At 51.3% G+C, this 17,749-nt stretch overlaps 6 protein-coding genes across 6 annotated transcripts; 3 read left to right on the top strand and 3 right to left on the bottom strand.

Moving 5' to 3' along the window:
- Positions 1–101: 101 nt before the first annotated feature.
- K489DRAFT_381885 (uncharacterized protein) lies at positions 102–742 on the bottom strand. The gene is made up of 4 exons (XM_033605240.1): positions 647–742; positions 498–588; positions 329–435; positions 102–272 (listed from the first exon to the last, which is right to left on the bottom strand). The coding sequence occupies exons 1-4, from the start codon at positions 695–697 to the stop codon at positions 159–161; spliced, it is 363 nt and encodes a 120-aa protein (XP_033458916.1). The 5' UTR covers positions 698–742; the 3' UTR covers positions 102–158.
- A 336-nt stretch (positions 743–1,078) lies between these two features.
- On the bottom strand, positions 1,079–5,294 carry K489DRAFT_341310 (uncharacterized protein). The gene is made up of 2 exons (XM_033602281.1): positions 4,549–5,294; positions 1,079–4,498 (listed from the first exon to the last, which is right to left on the bottom strand). The coding sequence occupies exons 1-2, from the start codon at positions 4,862–4,864 to the stop codon at positions 1,407–1,409; spliced, it is 3,408 nt and encodes a 1,135-aa protein (XP_033458915.1). The 5' UTR covers positions 4,865–5,294; the 3' UTR covers positions 1,079–1,406.
- A 275-nt stretch (positions 5,295–5,569) lies between these two features.
- Positions 5,570–8,323, bottom strand: K489DRAFT_341308 (aminoglycoside phosphotransferase). The gene is made up of 3 exons (XM_033602280.1): positions 7,684–8,323; positions 6,948–7,625; positions 5,570–6,891 (listed from the first exon to the last, which is right to left on the bottom strand). The coding sequence occupies exons 1-3, from the start codon at positions 7,835–7,837 to the stop codon at positions 5,987–5,989; spliced, it is 1,737 nt and encodes a 578-aa protein (XP_033458914.1). The 5' UTR covers positions 7,838–8,323; the 3' UTR covers positions 5,570–5,986.
- Positions 8,014–9,023, top strand: K489DRAFT_381882 (uncharacterized protein). Its single transcript, XM_033605239.1, has 2 exons — positions 8,014–8,777; positions 8,828–9,023. Exon 1 carries the CDS (start codon positions 8,266–8,268, stop codon positions 8,764–8,766), a length of 501 nt encoding a protein of 166 aa, XP_033458913.1. The 5' UTR covers positions 8,014–8,265; the 3' UTR covers positions 8,767–8,777; positions 8,828–9,023.
- Positions 9,024–9,723: 700 nt separating this feature from the next.
- On the top strand, positions 9,724–11,838 carry K489DRAFT_359820 (uncharacterized protein; the record flags this gene model as incomplete). Its single annotated transcript, XM_033602606.1, has 2 exons — positions 9,724–9,976; positions 10,031–11,838. The coding sequence occupies 2 exons, from the start codon at positions 9,724–9,726 to the stop codon at positions 11,836–11,838; spliced, it is 2,061 nt and encodes a 686-aa protein (XP_033458912.1).
- Positions 11,839–12,286: 448 nt separating this feature from the next.
- K489DRAFT_341302 (uncharacterized protein) lies at positions 12,287–17,692 on the top strand. Its single transcript, XM_033602279.1, has 2 exons — positions 12,287–15,366; positions 15,431–17,692. Exons 1-2 carry the CDS (start codon positions 12,493–12,495, stop codon positions 17,366–17,368), a joined length of 4,812 nt encoding a protein of 1,603 aa, XP_033458911.1. The 5' UTR covers positions 12,287–12,492; the 3' UTR covers positions 17,369–17,692.
- Positions 17,693–17,749: the final 57 nt, after the last annotated feature.

The following is a 17,749-nucleotide window of genomic DNA, read 5'->3' as shown; positions in this document are numbered from 1 at the left end:
TACATTGGTGTAGATGTGGTGAATAAATTTCTTTTCGTTTTTTGGGGATCTTCTCTACATAAAGTCCTCACTGGAGAACCATGTCATAATCATTCCTCCTACGCACTCCGGGCATACATCGATATCCGGCACAGAGCAAACCTCATAGCGATGATGCTCTATGAGTCCTTGGGACCGAAGGCACCCTTCTTCTTCAGGATAGCCTCCTCCTCTTCACGGAGCTCTTGGTCGATCTTAGCACCCTTTGATGGCTCGTTGCCGTGAGCGCGGGCCTGTCGAGCACTGTCAGTATGGACATGTATGCGTGGAGATAGGCTAGAAGGCTTACTGGAGCAGTGGCATCGAGCTTGTGGAGCTTGGTCTCGTTGCTGTCGTTGTCCTCGTCTTTCTTGTTGGCTTCCTTCTCGAGACGGTTGGCGATGGAGCGCTCGTCCTCTATAACATCGGTGGTTAGTCGGGCGGTCTATGCGCAGCTACAAGAATAACACTCGACGTACTCGGGTCACCAGCCTTGTGGGAGTTCTCCTTGCCCTCCTCGAAACGCTGCTCCTTCTTCTGCCTCTCGATCTCGGCGTCGGCAACGGTGCGCTGTGTATCATGGCGTCAATCATTGAACTTCTTCAGAAGTCAGAGTACAGTCACGAACCTGGTCACCAGCCTCGTAGACCTGGGCGTTTCCGACGTTGGAGGTGCTCATTGTGATTGATGTGATGTGATTGAAGGGTTTTGTAATGGGGAGTTCGATTTATCAGTGATTCGAAGTGAGATGAAGTTCTGAAATTTGATGATACAATAGCAAGAAGAAGAGAACGACAAGGCACGAGACCTCTCAATGCGTTCTTGTACTTTTCTGCTCGATTGCAACAGCTCGTGCGACGCGAACACTGACGTCACAAGCGAGCGTCACTCAAATTCGGTCATGGACCCGCCCGCATCGTCATTGGGATTTGAGCTGATGCAACCACCGCACACACACGCACACGACCCCGCCAGCTTTCTCGTGCGGCTGCCCCTGTTGATCTCCGCGATGGTTATCACTATCCTTTGTGAAGCCATGCCACTGTAAAGTAAATCATTTCCTCGTTGAAACAGCGACAGTTCATTCTGTGCTGGTCTGAGCATGCGACATCACGAAATCATTTTCCCTTTCCGCCAGTATAGCAGCGTGGTAAAGAGTGAATCATATATAGTACAGTAAAGAGACCTGAGCCACCCTCTTCAGATCAATAGAATAATTCTGGAATACAACAGCAGCACGGTAGAATGAATCCCATACATTTACATCTCATAACCAACCCAGAACTCCTCTGCCAGAATCCTCCACGCAATTTCAACACACAAGGAAACGCCTTCGTTCGAACAAGTCCTTCCAATTCGAATTGTCATGAAATCGCGGTCGACACTTCTCAGACCTTGATACTCAAGGCAACATCCGCAGTAGGTGTGGTAACCTCCGAAATTGTGATGGGCGTGAGTTCACTATCGCCAGGCTCAACCTTGATCGCTTGCTCCGCCTCAACGGCGAGATGATCATGGACAAAGTCGTATTCGGTCTGAACGCGGCTCCGCTCCTCATCAACGAATTGTCGAGCCTGGGGATCCCTGGCCCAATTTTCAACACAGTGAGAACATTCGACGTAGTGCGCGTTGCCGTTATACTGAAATCCGAGTATATCGTATTCCGGCAATCTATCCCCAAGCAATTTCGTGCTGGACCAATCTAGACAGTCCTCGCAGAAGCCATTCTCGCACCAGCGACAGGCGTAGATGAGTCCGCCGGCGTCGCCGGTTTTGGCACTACAGTCGTGACATTGATGTTGTGGGCAGTAGAAGCTCATACCTTGGGCCTTGGTGCGGAAGTCTTTGTCCAGGCATGGGATGTGGTAGACGCGAGGACAGCCTCCACACACGACCACATCGCCACCGTCGAAGCAGGTCTGACAGTAGTCTTGATGCTCGATGGCTTTGCGCTTCGCGCGTTTCGGCTCCGCGAGACGTGGGTCTTTGCCGGCGAGAGTGGGGACAGCTTCCCAGTCGGCGCAGAGCAGACTTTCCTTGTTTATCATGAAACCGTTCATCATGACGGTGGTGTTTTTGCCCTCACGACGGTCAGCTCGGTTGAGTACTTCTGCTTTAATCTTGATATCGATCTCCTTGTGATGCTTCCGGCCCTCGAATACAGCGCATTCGACGCGTTCCATGGTGTTCAGCCAAGCTTGCTCATCGACCTCCTCATCTGTGATCAGTGCGTCGAGCGGTTTGTCTTTGCAATTCATCAGTATGGTAGGCCAGTCCCAAAGTAACATTTCGGCCGCATCCACGGCAGGTCGTGCAAGAGTCTGGGCCCCACGGCGGATCAACACCTGAAGCGAGGCAGTAGTCAATTGCGGCGCGTCGTCGTTGGCTGCTGGGTTGATGGATTGTCGTTTCCTCTTTTTGCTGACCGACTCTTCCGTGTGGATGTTGCGCATGCCCTCGGTGATCTTCGCTGACAGATAAAGCTTTTTGCGAATGCGGCCCATCATCTGCTCTTCGACTGTGCCTTGAGAACAAAGCTTGTAAATGGTGACTTTCTTGGTTTGTCCGATCCGATGTGCTCGAGCTTCAGCTTGTATCGTGACTTGTGGATTCCAATCTTCGTCCAGGAACACGACTTCGGTTGCAGATGTAAGGTTGATACCCAGGCCACCTGCTCGTGTCGACAGGAGCATGATTTGAAAGTTGCTGTTTGCATCGTTGAACTGCCTCATGCCCAAATTTCTGCGCGCCCGCGAAGTGCCGCCGTCCAATCTTGTGTACCGAAATCGCGGATTGTCACCGTCGGCGCCTTTGTAGACCAAGAGGTCTTCGCATAAATTCAATGTGCCAGTGAATCCAGAGAAAATAAGTACCTTCTTGCCCTGATTCACCACCAATTCGTCCACCAGCTTGCTCAGAACGATAAACTTTCCAGATGCGGTGATGACATGCTCCCCAAGCAGGTACTCAGGAGGTGCCGCCTCTTTGAGGACGTAAGGATGTGTACAGACTTTTCGCAGCTGCATTAATAGGTTCATCAGCTTCTTCCAGCTTCCTTTGTCTTGCTCAGCTTCGGTCTCAAGGGCCTGCTCCAGAATAGCTTGACTTTCGGCCCACACATTTATCGAGTTGGCGTTTGCTTTGTCGGCCAGATGAGCAGCTCGTTCCAGGAGCGCCATGCTTCCGTCCGTCCGCTCATCTTCCCGAGCTTTCTCTTCCTTAATACGAGAATTTGAGAATAGACCGTCCAGAGTAGCTTTGTCCGACCGAGTCAATAGTCTCTCATACCAGAAACGTTGCATGGGAGTGATCGGTACGTAAAGGAGGACCTCTTCCTTCGGAGGCAACCCAAGATTTACGCCATCGGAGGCCTTCAAGCGACGCAGCATGATGACCTCCAATAGCCGCCTTGCATGGTCCATGAAGCTCGTCGATGCTTTGCCTTGCGAGAGATCAAACGCATTCTTGAAGTTTGCCGCAGTATCGGCAGTGAAGACTTCCGGTAGCAGCCAGTACAAGAGCGACCACATCTCAAAGAGGTTATTCTGTACAGGTGTTCCTGTGAGAAGCAGTCTGTATTCAGCACCTAGACCGTGCAACGTGTGGGAGACATCGCTTTCACTGTTCTTCACTTTGTGGCCTTCGTCCAGCACACAATATCGCCAGACGAAAGCGCTCTTGAACCAACTGTGCTCCGCTCGAAATGACTCGTAAGTGGCGACGTAGATGTCGTATTGGACATTTCCCAACAGCGTGTCTTTCTTGAGGCGGTCACGTTCGCCCTTTGGGCCATGGAAACGGACTGTCTTCATGTGTGGTACCCACCTCTTGGCCTCGGCAAGCCAGGACGATAAAACGCTGAGTGGACAAATCACAAGATAGGGTCTGTGCTCGCCAGTGGTGACTTTGTTGTCCTTCAGATATTGGAACAACGAGAGTGTCTGAAGCGTCTTCCCAAGACCCATCTCGTCACCAAGAATTGCAGGCATTCCATTTTCATGCATGTGCACTAAAAACGAGAGACCCTCGAGTTGGTATGGCTTCATCGTTGCGAGCACGCCCTCTGGTTGTACAGTGAGAGAGCGGTACGGTACGACGGGCGGCAGCTTGGCTTCTTGCTGACGTGCCAGTTTGTTGATGTAATTGGTGGATGGTAATAATGGCAAGAATAAATCTTTGTGATCCAACAGGAAAGCATCTCTTTTGGGTTTGGTATACTCCGCGATGTCCTTTCGCACTTTGTTTCGTGCTGTTTCTACACGCGGCTTGGAAGGCTGAGATCTTGTCATGCTTGATGGCAGAGTATCGGAGACTAATAACGTTTTGGACTCTCTCTTTGGACGAGGACTTTTGGCAGACGGGATCAACTTTGCGCGAACCGCGGGCTGTGCATAGCTAACTTGTGCTCTCGTGGAACGAGCAGGCACGGTTCGACTGAGCGATTCACGCTTCTGGAGATTAACCGCCGGTACTCGCGAGACTGACAAGAAATCAGAATAGCTGCAAAGTGGTCTGAGGTTGTGTACGTACCTTGAATGGTGTCGCCGACGCTGAGCTCATCTTCGCTGGTTTCGAGTTGCGACCCACGCGCATTATCTTTTGTAATAACATCGCTCTCGATTTGAGGACTTCCATCAAATCCACAATCGCTGACACGCCGTGACGTTGCAGGAGAAACCTGGTCGATCTCGATGACGGCCTCGCGCTTCATCCTCGAACTTGAAGAGGGGCTCCTCGTCGCACCGAAAGCAGCGAGAAAATCAGAAGCACGACGCATTGGGATTGCTGGAATGAGTTTTCGTTGTTTTGTAGGACGTAAATCGGCCTTGTCGTGGTCGAAGTCCATCTTAAGAGTGTCGCAACAAGATTTTGTTGTAAGATATTGTGCGCTTTCGTTTATCTTCCTTTAGCAGGTGAATATCCACAATGCTGTATTTATGACACAATTTTTCGATATGTTATTTCCACATCTCTCGCAATCATTTTGACATCATATCACATGCTGTTTGTGCACGGCAGGTGAATTGTCAATCTGACATTTGATCACCTGCACGGCAGACAATTTGCGAGGGTCTCCTGAATCTCTGGCTCAGCAGCTCTTGGGTCTGTTGCGCTTACAGCCAGCAACACGCGGTTGATGTCTAATGTCGTGATCTTAGATGCCGCTGATCTGCTTGATAGTGTGAAGTCCCGATTTTATCTAGATTAATAAATGTATCGGAGAAACGCGAAACTTCGCGTAAAGCTGTGGTGATTGTTCTCAAGATCTGCGTCTGACGCGCCAAATTTCGCCAGAGCTGCAGGTAAAAGCGCATTCGGGGCTCAGACCGGCTATTATATAAGCCAACAGTTCATCGCTCCGCCTGCCGGGTAATAATATCAAAAATTAATACCTGATGATCTTGGAACAAACACATTTTGCGTATCTTGATACTAGCTAGGATTGAAGGCAATTCGGACTTGAGACGTGCCTCTGCAAATGTAATGTAGGGAAGCATGATGTAAAACATATTAAAGGCTACTTACTTCCATGAATACCCATCCGGCAAGCACACGACACTTGACAATAGTCTTCGCAGCATCAGACACGAGTATTTATGAAAGTCATACAAGCAAAGTCAGTGAACATAGGGTGACGCTCACAACGATTGTAAGGCAGAACCGAAATGCGCCCTAAAATTCACGTCTAGCGAGCGATCCACCATTTCGAGATCCTCAACACTCGAACCAGCAAGGTTCATCACCGTGGAGATATCGAAATCCCTCTCATTGTCATTTATGTGTTCCAACGTCACCCGGTGCGGTGGTATCGACACTCATTCCGGTACACCTCCTCTGCTATAAACATACCCTTGTCTACAAAAGGATGATGTTCGGGTATGCGGTCATTGTGGCAGCTTGGGAAAAGTCGCAGATGCATTGAGCGGAGTATCGTAGAGCAGAACCTTAGCTATCGTACATCACATCGTCATTCATCGTCGAACGGCCACGACGCATCCCACGCTGCGCGGTCAGCGTCGCTGCGGGCATATATTTCGACGATCTGCTCCTTGCACTGGGCGAGGGCGTTCTTTGCGTGCTTGTACTGTTCGGCACGCACGACGCCGCGCTCAGGGAACAGGTCGCCGATCGTCTCCTTGATCATAGACATGGCCTTCATTCCTTCTAATGCATCTTTGCTGTCGGACCGGATCTCAGCAGCAATATCAGCGGGTATCTCTACGCCGGAGTTCCGGACATTCGCATCATCCTCTTCGAGAAGGTCGAGGAACCGAGCTGCATATATAGCTTCACCGTCCTCAAGCAGGGTTCGCGCGCAGAGCAGCAGCTCAAAAGCTGCGGTCTCTTGAAACTCGAGTGCCTTCCAAAAGGCAGGGTTTCGTGCACGAATCCATATCTTGTAGGCTACCCAGAGCCCTTGATCCAAAGTCAAGCGGTTGACTCTCTGTTGCTCGGCTGGCTCGAGTGCATCGAAGTTTGGGGGCAACCGTGGACGCTCAAGACCTTCTGCTCGCGGACCATTGTGCTCAAGGAATTGCGGCACGCGGGCTTGTGCAAAGAGAGGGGCAATCTCCGTCGATTGCCAATCGATGATAGATGTGACTCTCGTCGGGCCGTTGGGATCCACAAAGATGTTCTCCACGTGCAAATCCTGGTGCCATATCGCAGGCTTTCGAATATCGATATCGGAAGGAGCAACGTATTTGTAGATCTGGAGGTATAGATCTACTGCTCGTAGCTTTTTGGCTCTAGTCGAAGTGTATGTTCCAGGGCCGCAAAGCGTGATCTGTGGTGGAGGCAGGGTAGGGATCTGGTTAATGCAGATCAGTTCTCTTTTACCCACAGCTTCAAGGTATTTTTCAGTCACGGTCCCTAAGCCATTAATGAGTATGCACTGCTCATATCTTCCGAGGTCAAGATGAACTCACATGGTCCTCTGTCAAAGTCCAAACATTGCCGCCCTTCATCCAGCCAATCCCGGCCAGTTGATGGACCAATCACAAATCTGGTATTCGTATCGTCTTCGGTTGTGTGTGGAAGCGCAATGGCCTGATGTTCTGGCAGATCGGACGCATAATAAACACTTCCGTATCCGCCTAGCGATGCGGCAGACCACTGCTCTTGAAGCTGTGCAATATATTTAGCCACTTCAAATCGCTCCGGCACCTTCAGCTCCGCCCATTTGGTCTTCAGGGGTACACCAAATGCCTTTTCCATGATGATATATTCGGCTTTCACAGGGGTGGTCTCAGCTCGACTACACCACGCCAGGACTTTCGGTATAGGTGTCGTCGTTGACGTCCGCAGCCAGTCCATCGTGGCGACCTCACTAGCAGTCGTGAAATGCCGCTGACCAGCAACTGGATATGGAAGCTTCGCGATGACTTGTTTCTCGTCGTCCATTGTGAGCAGTAAAACCTTGTTGTGCATGCCACCTGGCAGGGCGTCAACGCGGATACATGCTTTGGAACTTGCTGCGCGTGCTGCGACAATGGCAAGGGCATCTATGTCGTATGCAACACGATGAGCGACTGCTTCCTCTGCTTCATTCTGCACGAATCGTGCGCGCGTTATTTGATGCAGGTCTCCGTTGACTCCTCCACTATCTTGGTTGCATCAGTAAAGAAAGTGTAGATACCTGACCATCTTTCCTGAATCACTTACACTTAGCAAATGAATTCTGCTCGCCCATGACATTGCTTGCCATCGAGAAAGTGCGCCGACCAGCACTTGGTCGAAGTTCTTGGGATTTGTGCTTTACGCGTAGAGCCCAACCGCGCTTCGTCACCCAGGGACCTTTTTGTAGAGCTCTGCGCATCGTGGTGGATGCGGAGGTCGGTTCGCTGCTCGTCGGAACATTTGTTTTTAAGATCAAGATACATTCTCGATGTTACGCCTGCGCTCACTCAACGCTAGCTGGGGGCGTGAATAGATTCGCCCTGGGCCACAATTGCGCTGAGCGGCATGTTCAGTTCGTCGTTCGAAAATAGAATTCCAGCCTGTGCCCAGGTGGAGACAGGACTATACAACCGCGCGCTTCACCGCAGTCGAACACGGCACGCTGCACCAATCACTCGACAATTTGTGTCATCTTCTTTGCGACGCGCCGAGACTTACGTTTGACCAATCCAGTGTTCCTAGAAAGCGCCGATGTGTGATGTAGTCCAATGACCAGAGAGAATGGCTTCACTCAACGTGAATTCAAAGCTGGGCGGCTAGATGATAGTAGACGAATATAATACAGCCATGAGTGACGGCGACACAAGAGTTACACGAGGTTATTCTCGATCTGTACGACCGGAGTCGACACCCATCATTAATCGACCTACGCACAGCCTTCGATACAGCCCGTTTTCCGTCACCACGAGTCGTGCCATCAAAGCCTCCATTCAACAGCTCAAGACCCATGTTTTAGGGGCCAAATCTCGGGTGGAGAAGATCCTAAAGGGTGGAGGATCTCCTGGAGCAAGAGCTGCTCCGGCACGGGTGGGCAAGCACGATGCCGACATTGGAGTGCGTTTGGACTACGGCGACATGATCACCCGCAATGGAATCGAGTACCAGCGTTACAAGCTTCAGGCCAATAAGCAAGCTGCGAACGCGACTATAAAAGCAATCGCGGCCAAGAACTCGCATCAGGTTTTGGCTGAGGTCGACGTCCCGATCAATCCTGCCCCTGAAAAGGCCGACGAGACCTTGGAAAATATGTTCGACCATCTCGAGAAGAATATCACGTATACGATCTAGAGCAAGAAATGGTTGGTTTCAAGTCGCGAAATCGAGGAAATGCTATACTGATAGGATGTAGGATCACCGCGACCGAATATCGCTTTGCGTCCAAAATGCGTGCTACAGCACGCTGAGCAAGTGTCGCACCTCGGGCGTGTTTATTTCCGGTCCACGAAGTGATGTTGGAGTTCGCCGCCGTTTGTTATCTGCATGGAGTCCTTGTCACAAGTTTATGAGCCATTCGCGTAGCCATTATCAAAATTTCTAACTCATCGTTTCCTTGTTCTTCACATGCCCTTACAATACTATGGCGAGGATACGTCTCGCTGTATTCCTTGTATATATGGCATTGAGTATGCGTCAACTTCTACAGGTTGCTGACCGTCGTCGTGCTCACTCCAATAATGCCAGTGACCATCAGGACTGTATCGCTCATGATAGCAGTCTCACCTTTCAGTCGTGATGTACCGTTACGCGCATCATTACTGTCATTCAATCAGTATTTGTTCGCGCCATTTGGTGCAGATGCAAAATCGATAGCTTAACATGCCGAATGGCGCCGTAGATACCCAGGTACAACACTACACCTAGTATTTCGTGAAACCGCGAAATCTCGCGTCGCTGTGGCGATCATTCTCCAGATCAGCGTCACACAGTCCGAATTTCGCCAGAGCTGCAGGGGGAAACGCGTTCAGCCGCGGCCGCATTGACAGGCACGAGATTCTCGGCGATCTGTGCAGCCACGTTTGACGCCATTTGTTCTGTACCCATCGATCTTATTTCTGCTCGTATGCACAACCTGCGATGACGACAGACACGACACGACATATTGCAGGAGTGTGCGATCGTTTGAAAATGAGAATGCCAACTTGAGGAATTAGAACATCTGCAATCCCTCTCCACAGCACAGACGAGACCTGATTTGATACAATCGCCTCCATCAACATATGCGACTGCTTCACGCGCATCGACATCATGGCTCCCTTCAAGGCTTTATACGTACGACGGAGCGACGGCGTACTTGAGACCGCAGCCAAAGGCAGAGGCAAAAGCGGAGAAAAGAATCAACCCACAGATGAACAACTCGATCAACGCCCTGATAAAGATGGAATCAGTGACTTTTATCGCGAAGTCTTGCTCACAGACCCGAAACACCTTGACTGGCGCCGGAAACTTGGAGGCATGCTGGCGCGTCAACTGGATCCCGGCAATGATAATGTAGGAAGCGGTAGGACGAGCGTCCGTACACTGGTTATGAGTGCACCCGCTGATCAAGGCACAGATTGCGGATACATCCTCGCGTGCTTGCCCGAGAACTACCGACTTTACGAGCACGTGAAGAAGACAGAAAAGGATGGCAAGTTGGAGGTCAAGAGCAAGACACACGCTGCTGGTGGAAATGATAGGCAAGATGCCTACCTCTATGGACACCCAATGGGACGTAAGAAGCGCTATCGAAGTCCTGCAGATTTCTTTCCCCATTTACTCTGGCTCGGTGTGGATGAGACTGGCGATCCGGACAATTGCTCCTGCAAAATCTGCTGTCCTGAAGATCTGGATTCCCTAGGTCTATCTGTTCCAAAACCCGAACGACCTGCCGCTGAATCGAAAGTCAGTACTACACCAGCAGTCGCGACTACTGTTGCACAAGCAAAACCTCCTCAACAGCCGGCTCCCAAACCAAAGACTGAGGCTCCTGCGGTACAGGCACAGGCACAGAAATCATCAGCGCCCACACAGACTCATAAACCGACGCCCCCACCTCAGCACCTACAGCCGACACCTCTGCCCCAAAAGCGATCCGAAGATCAGGTCATGGACAGCCGGTATGGCATCTTCATGTACAGAGTGGGAGAATTGGTGTGGTTCCAGCGAGGACAGCCCTGGGGTTTGGGTGTCATCACCCGCCGTTGGTTGGCGAAATCACAGATCTTCTACACCGTTCAACCTCTTTCATATCCAGGTCATAACCCGACTGCTGTGGTCAAGTCATCTAATGCCGAGTTGCGTCCTTGGCTAGCGTGGAGTGTACCACCATTCACCAATGAGGCGCTTAACAAGGTCTCCGTCACATATGACACTGCTGACTGGCAAGGAATCGCAAATCAGAATTACGGAACCGGTGACATTGGTGTCGATGGCTCCATCCTTGCTGCAAAGGCAATAGATGCCTCTTATACTTTGTTTGGTCACCAGGGTAATGCGCAACAAGATGATGTTATTGAAGCACGATACGATGGCATCTTCCTTGGAGCGGAGAAGATTTGGGTTGGAGAGCCTGTACGACTTCACATCGGCACTGGTACAGATATCATGGTCATTCAAGCCATCATTGACCGAAAGCGATTATCGGCTAATAAGCAAATTGTACAACAATCGATCTTGTTCCAAGGTGATGTGTATCATCTCACGACTATCGCTCACACCAATCCAAATATCCCTTCGCCAGCCTCGCTGAATAGCAATCCCCATCTCCCGGGACGCCTGACCCAAGATCTCGCCATTCGCAACAACAAATCTATGCAAGTCAAACGCTCTGTGAGCTATTGGAGTCTCGTTAGCAACCTGGCTCGGGTCGACGTAACCGATATCAAAGGTCGATGGTACGAAGCTACTATCCTTCTGCCCATATTAGGCCAGAAGGAATACAATGAAGAGCTGAGTCGCGGTGAGGTGCCAGAATCATCATTACGAATGAATTGCCACGGTGATGCTACGTATGGGTCCTCCCGGGACCGCGACGCTCTTCCTCGAGCACAGCGAAGATACACTGCAAAGGACACTCGACTCGCGGCATTTGGCGCCGCAGTACCGCCACAAACAATCCTTCGGGATGGCAATGACCCTCCTAATGCACAACAACAACAACAACAGCCGGCCACGCACTCCAATGTCATGAACCTTGACGATATGGAGATAGATCCACGTTTCGACACAGCACAGCCAGCGACAAGCGCGTCGGTTGGCGCAGGAGTAGCCTCGACTCCCCACCACGCTGGATCCGGAGCCATGGATTTGTATTCAAATTTGAATGGACTGTCAGGAGACCACAATTTTCAGACGCATCAAAGCCGGGGTGGCTATTACTGAACGGACTTGATGGACATTGTCCGTGAATTTCTTTCGGTACCCTGCTAGCGACATATTTGGTGTATCAACACGATTGTATTGAGAATGGCCAGCGTGGAGTCAGGCGTTCTTCTGTAAATTTGCAGCATCTCATTGTCACCGTTCGGCATCCGGCCAACGCAAGTGGAAAACTAGAGTTCCTCGCTGCTCTACGCCGGCTGTTTCCCAAGTCATCCTGTGAATCTAATTTCTCGGTAATTCGCTGCCTGATTGTGAATCTCTAATGCGGATGCCTGATTTAGCAGTACCTAGGTATATTCTGTAGAAACACTTGTAGTGACAGCTGGCAATGGTGAAAGTGGTCACCTATGCTCACAGCGGGAGTGGCCGCCAAGGCCGAAAGTCCGGGGCAAGAGGCTGACAACGAGGCATTCGCTGGCATGAAGCTATTCGATCTCGGCAAGAGACATTTGATCAGTCGATCAATCGCGTTCTGTCCTGATCGTAATATACCACGGGGGTTCGGTGATGGGAGTGTTCACACCTCGATAAACCCTCTAGCTGATACACACACTCAGCACCACATCGGCATATGCACAATATCCGAACGAAGTGAATGTCGAGCTGATCAGAACGAAAACACCACGACGACATTGATGCGGACACTCGATCACCATGGACTCGCCAATACATATTCCGAACACCGTAGCGGTCGCGATTGATCCGGTCGCTCTGGTCGTCACAGAATGTATCACAGTCACATCTGCCATGCGAAAGCATGCTCGCTGGGCGCATTCGTCTATATCCTCAATTCTAGGAAACACGACTCGGCCATCGTCCTCACAGTCCGAAACAAAGACGACAAACCACGAAAGGAATCGAAGTTCCAGTAAGATCGATATCATCGAGGATAACGGAGCGTTGACATCGAGATGGGGCCTGCGTGGAAAGAAAGGCCAGAGCTTGCAGGACAATCCCCTCATGAGTGCATTCGCGAAACTACGCTCGGATCTGAAATATTGCAAAGACATTCAGAACTTCGATGCTCCTAGTCTTCTCCAGCCATTCCTGCAGGTAATCCGCAGCTCTAGTACGACTGCGCCTATCACGAGTCTTGCGTTGATCGCAATCACCAAAATGCTGGCCTACAGGATAATTCATCCGAAAATGCCCAACTTCAGCTTCGCAATGCAATCACTTGCTTCGACAGTTACTCACTGCCGTTTCGAAGGCGACAATACATCCAGCGATGAAGTGGTGTTCTTGAGGATCCTCAAACTAATGGAAGATATGATCTGTGGAGCGTCAGGGGATGTCCTGGGAGATCAAAGCGTTTGCGAGATGATGGAGTGTGCTCTGAGCATATGCTGTCATCTGCGAATGAGCGAGGTACTTCGCAGGAGCGCAGAAATCAGCATGGTCACGATGTGTCAAACGATCTTTGCGCGGCTAAAGACGCTGGAGACGGAATTCGGGGAGGAGCCTACTGCTTTGGAGGAGGCTGTCCTACAAGCAGACATGGACGCCGCAAAGATTGACTCTTCACCTAATGGTGAGCTCGGGCCTGATAGCATGACCAAGGTACGGGTGAGCTCGAGTCTGGATGTTCCCAGCACGAATGGGGCTGCAGATCGACCATCAATGGACACAAGCGCAAGTTTTATGGATCTTGCAAAGCCAACAGACACGGAGGTCAAGCCGTATGGTCTACCGTCCATCCGTGAGCTGTTCAGAGTGCTTGCAGATCTGTTGGATCCGCACGATCGACAACGGACGGATACCTTGCGTGTCATGGCTCTGCGCATCGTCAATGTCGCACTGGAGGTAGCAGGGCCGAGCATTGCCAATCATCCAAGTCTCGCCTCATTAGCGAAAGACACTCTTTGCCGAAATCTGTTTCAGCTCGTGCGGTCAGAGAACATCGCAATCCTACACGAATCTCTACGAGTTGCAGGCACACTTCTCGCGACGTGTCGGAGCGTACTGAAGCTCCAGCAGGAACTTTTCCTCTCTTACGTGGTCGCGTGCCTGCATCCTCGCGTGCCCATCCCTGACGAGCCAACAATTGATCCATCCCTTTATCAGGGAGTGCCTCAAGCACCCGCGCTGGTCAAGCAACCGACCAGCGGGCCTGAAAGCGGCAGGGCAACACCGGTGCCTGTGCGGGACAGGCAGAAGCTTGGTATGGAGGGCGGCTCGCGCAAACCAGATGCTCGGGAAGCAATGGTAGAGAGCATTGGCGGTCTCGTCAGAATACCCAGCTTCATGGTTGAATTGTTCGTCAATTACGATTGTGAAATTGATCGAAGCGATCTATGTACAGATATGGTCGGTCTTCTCTCGAGAAACGCTTTCCCGGACTCTGCTACATGGAGCACAACGAACGTTCCGCCGCTGTGTCTCGACTCCTTGCTCGGCTACGTCCAATTCATTGCGGATCGTTTAGACGACGAACCCTCCACTGAAGATCTACCCGCAAAAGAGAAGCTACATGAGCAGCGTCGGCGAAAAGGCGTCATCGTTCAAGGTACTACCAGGTTCAACGAGAGCCCAAGAAAAGGCATCGCATATCTCGCATCTCAAGGGATCATAGAAGACCCCAATGATCCAAATTTGGTGACAGCATTCCTCAAAGGGACGGCGCGGATTGATAAGAGAATGCTCGGTGAGTTCATCTCTAAGAGAGGGAGCGAGGCGATATTAGATGCATTCATGGACCAGTTCGACTTCCGAGGTCAGCGTGTGGACGAAGCGCTACGGCAAATTCTCAACAGCTTCCGATTACCCGGAGAATCTGCTCTGATCGAGCGCATTGTCACTGTCTTCAGCGAGAAGTACTTTGACACCGCTGAAGCTACAGAGGTTGCCGATAAGGACGCAATTTTCATCTTGACATATGCAATCATCATGCTAAATACCGATCAGTACAATCCCAACATAAAAGCCGCCAACCGCATGACATATACAGACTTCTCGCGGAATTTGCGAGGCGTCAATGGCGGCAGAGACTTCGAACCTCAGTATTTACAGGACATCCACGAGTCTATCAAAACGAGAGAAATCGTCCTGCCCGAGGAGCACGACAATAAGCATGCTTTTGAGCACGCCTGGAAGGAGCTTCTCATCAAGACGCAAACGTCTGAGCGCCTCACCATATGCACCAATACCAACATCTACGATGCCGACATGTTCGCCGCGACATGGCGGCCGATCGTTGCGACCCTCAACTACGTTTTTGTCTCTGCAACCGAAGATGCTGTCTTTCAGCGTGTCACCACAGGATACAGCCAGCTCGCCCAGATTGCTGCGAAGTATGGCGTTCACGAGTGTCTCGACCACATCATCCTGAGTCTGAGCAAGATCAGCACCTTGGCCGTTGATGGCGCGAGCACAGCACTAAACACAGAGATTGTTGCACAAGGGAAGAGCATTATGGTCAGCAAATTCGCTGTGGACTTTGGCCGAAACGTCCAGGCAGAATTAGCTACTCTAGTCCTCTTCCGTGTCATCAATGGTTGCGAAGGTGTGGTCCGCGACGGATGGAACCCGGTAAGTCATAAGACATCGATCAGAAAAGGGAATTCGAAATTTTTCACTAACATTGATTGAATAGATTGTCAAAATCATCGTCAACTTGTTTGTCAACTCCCTAATACCGACCTCGTTCAAGTCCATCTCACGCGATCTGGACCTCCCACCCATACCACTTCAGTCACCCTCACAGGTCATTGAACGGAATGAAAAGAGCGCAGATGTCGGCCTTTTCAGCGCCTTCACGAGCTACGTCAGCAGTGTCATGAACGACGAACCGCCAGAACCTAACGATGCCGAGATTGACGCTACACTATGCACGGTCGACTACATTAATGCTTGCCACTTCGAGAAAATCTTGGGCAATGTCAGCGAACTACCTGTAGAGTCGCTAAAGACATTGACTTCGGCATTATTGGCACAGCTTCCACAACAGGATTCGCCACCGCTGACGACTGTCAAACCCGAAGTTCCTGCTCCTTCACACGGTCGCAATATAAATAAGGGCGGCGTGGATCAGCCATCCTACAATCCTGCCGTTGTCTACGTCCTCGAATTAGCTACCATTCTCGCTCTGCGAGACGAGGAAACTATCACCACACTTGGTGCGGATGTGGCCGAGGCATTACAAAACGTAGTCCGCGATGCCGAACGTCTGCATCCCATTGCACTCAGCCGCACTGTGTTCTACCTTTTGAGCTTGCTTCGGGCGAGCTATGATCATGGTTTCATTCGTACTCCGGTCGTTCTGCATGGCATCTCCAGCTTCCGTCCAGACGTCCTTCGGGAATGCGCCCAAGGCATTCTCAAAGGTCTCTACGGCTGCATCAGTGGTCCTCCGGAGCTCAGACACGAGATGGCTAGTAGCCCTGACTTCTGGGCAGTACTGCAGGCGCTTCAGCCGCAGCAGGCCGAAGCTGCATCCTTGGTCTCGCAGATCACAGAGGCCGTTATCGCAGATGGTGCTATAACACCAGATAATTACGAGGCGGCGATCATTTTGCTCAACAACTTTGCCTCTGCAGCTAGCATTGGCGCACGACAAGAGCAGCAACGAGAACGCGAACATCAAGGAGGCTCCCGGCGTGGACAGCAGCCAGCCGCTGTCTCCGCAGTTCTCGAGGATGAAAAGAAATTGCAAAAGTCCCCGGTGCTCCTCCGCGGCCTTCGTGCAATCACTCTTGTCTCTCAACTCGCTGCACAGGTGCCCGCGCTCGTCTCCAAATCACATCTCGAGCCAGCAGCGGCATGGCGGACGTACTGGTCTCCAGTATTCCGCTGCCTGGCAAAGCAATGCGTGAATCCCTGCCGCGAGATCCGCCATCAAAGTTTCCCCGTCCTGCAGCGCATCCTCCTCTCTCCCGAACTTGCCACACCGGAGCACGACGAATGGACCAACATCTTTGGCGAAGTGCTGTTCCCCATGGTCAACGTCCTGTTGAAACCCGAGACCTACCAAAGCGATCCTCTCGGCATGAGCGAGACGCGCGTTCAGGCCGCACAGTTGCTCTCCCGCATATTCCTGCACTACCTTGTCCTACGCGGCGAAGGCGAGTACGACGCCGTCCTCGACCTCTGGACCCGCATCCTCGCGATCATGGACCGCTTCCTGAACTCCGGCGCCGGCGCACAGGGCATGGGCGTGCTCGTCGAGGCTGTGCCAGAATGTCTCAAGAACATCCTCCTCGTCATGTCCAGTGGCGGCTACATGGTCCCTCCGCCTGGCAAAAATGCCGAAGACACTCGCGCTGAGGGTCAAAAGAAGCTCTGGGCCGAGACGAGCGAGAGGCTTGAGCGATTCCTGCCGGGTCTCATCGCCGATGTCTTCCCCGATGCAGAGGTTCAGGTGAAGAGCCCTCTACGAAGTGCAGCCCGTGTCTCGCAAACATCTGCAAAGCCCAAAGAAGCGGCTCCTGCGAATGTTTCAACAGCTACGCCTGTGACGGCCGATGCGAAGGCTGGAAATGGCGAGGTCGTCAGCAGCGCGGCGCCTGTCACTAAAGAAGACGATTTGGATTAGATGTGATTTATTTCATGCATTGCTGGTCTATGGTCGTTAGACGGTCTATCTTCTCGGCATTACAAAGATGTCCAGGTACGAAGCCCGCGCAAAAAAAAGAGCGTGGGTTGTGCAGGTGCGAAAGATTTACCAATACCATGTAGAGGCAACGGAGGAAAGGCGTGTGTCGGCGTTGCAAAGGATGTAGTAATTAAACCTCCGCGTTCCTGGTTGTCGTTGGGAGATCCAACTCCTCTAGTAGGCTGAATGCCCACTCTTCCGGATCCTCCCAACATCAATTCGACCCCTATCTTCTTCAAATGATTTGTAGCAATGGAAGAAACTATTCTAAGACGAGGATTATATAAGCTTGGTTCTTCTATACCATAAATACATTCATAC

Source organism: Dissoconium aciculare, assembly GCF_010015565.1.
Source record: "Dissoconium aciculare CBS 342.82 unplaced genomic scaffold K489scaffold_8, whole genome shotgun sequence".
NCBI classification, from domain to species: Eukaryota; Fungi; Ascomycota; class Dothideomycetes; order Mycosphaerellales; family Dissoconiaceae; genus Dissoconium; species Dissoconium aciculare.
The sequence above is the reverse complement of the archived record's forward strand: the minus strand, read 5'-3'. Positions and strand labels throughout refer to the sequence as shown.

What these genes read in the sequence shown, in the direction of transcription:
- K489DRAFT_341310 (XM_033602281.1), bottom strand. Translation starts at nt 4,864, where the DNA reads ATGGACTTCGACCACGACAAGGCCGATTTACGTCCTACAAAACAACGA. An exon ending in CGTCGGCGACACCATTCAAG is followed by an intron (nt 4,499 to 4,548) that starts GTACGTACACAA and finishes ATTTCTTGTCAG; the next exon opens with TCTCGCGAGTACCGGCGGTT.
- K489DRAFT_381882 (XM_033605239.1), top strand. Translation starts at nt 8,266, where the DNA reads ATGAGTGACGGCGACACAAGAGTTACACGAGGTTATTCTCGATCTGTA.
- K489DRAFT_381885 (XM_033605240.1), bottom strand. Translation starts at nt 697, where the DNA reads ATGAGCACCTCCAACGTCGGAAACGCCCAGGTCTACGAGGCTGGTGAC. An exon ending in TCTACGAGGCTGGTGACCAG is followed by an intron (nt 589 to 646) that starts GTTCGTGACTGT and finishes CATGATACACAG; the next exon opens with CGCACCGTTGCCGACGCCGA. An exon ending in CCACAAGGCTGGTGACCCGA is followed by an intron (nt 436 to 497) that starts GTACGTCGAGTG and finishes CCGATGTTATAG; the next exon opens with AGGACGAGCGCTCCATCGCC.
- K489DRAFT_341308 (XM_033602280.1), bottom strand. Translation starts at nt 7,837, where the DNA reads ATGCGCAGAGCTCTACAAAAAGGTCCCTGGGTGACGAAGCGCGGTTGG. An exon ending in GCAGAATTCATTTGCTAAGT is followed by an intron (nt 7,626 to 7,683) that starts GTAAGTGATTCA and finishes GATGCAACCAAG; the next exon opens with ATAGTGGAGGAGTCAACGGA. An exon ending in GGACTTTGACAGAGGACCAT is followed by an intron (nt 6,892 to 6,947) that starts GTGAGTTCATCT and finishes TTAATGGCTTAG; the next exon opens with GGACCGTGACTGAAAAATAC.
- K489DRAFT_341302 (XM_033602279.1), top strand. Translation starts at nt 12,493, where the DNA reads ATGGACTCGCCAATACATATTCCGAACACCGTAGCGGTCGCGATTGAT. An exon ending in TCCGCGACGGATGGAACCCG is followed by an intron (nt 15,367 to 15,430) that starts GTAAGTCATAAG and finishes TTGATTGAATAG; the next exon opens with ATTGTCAAAATCATCGTCAA.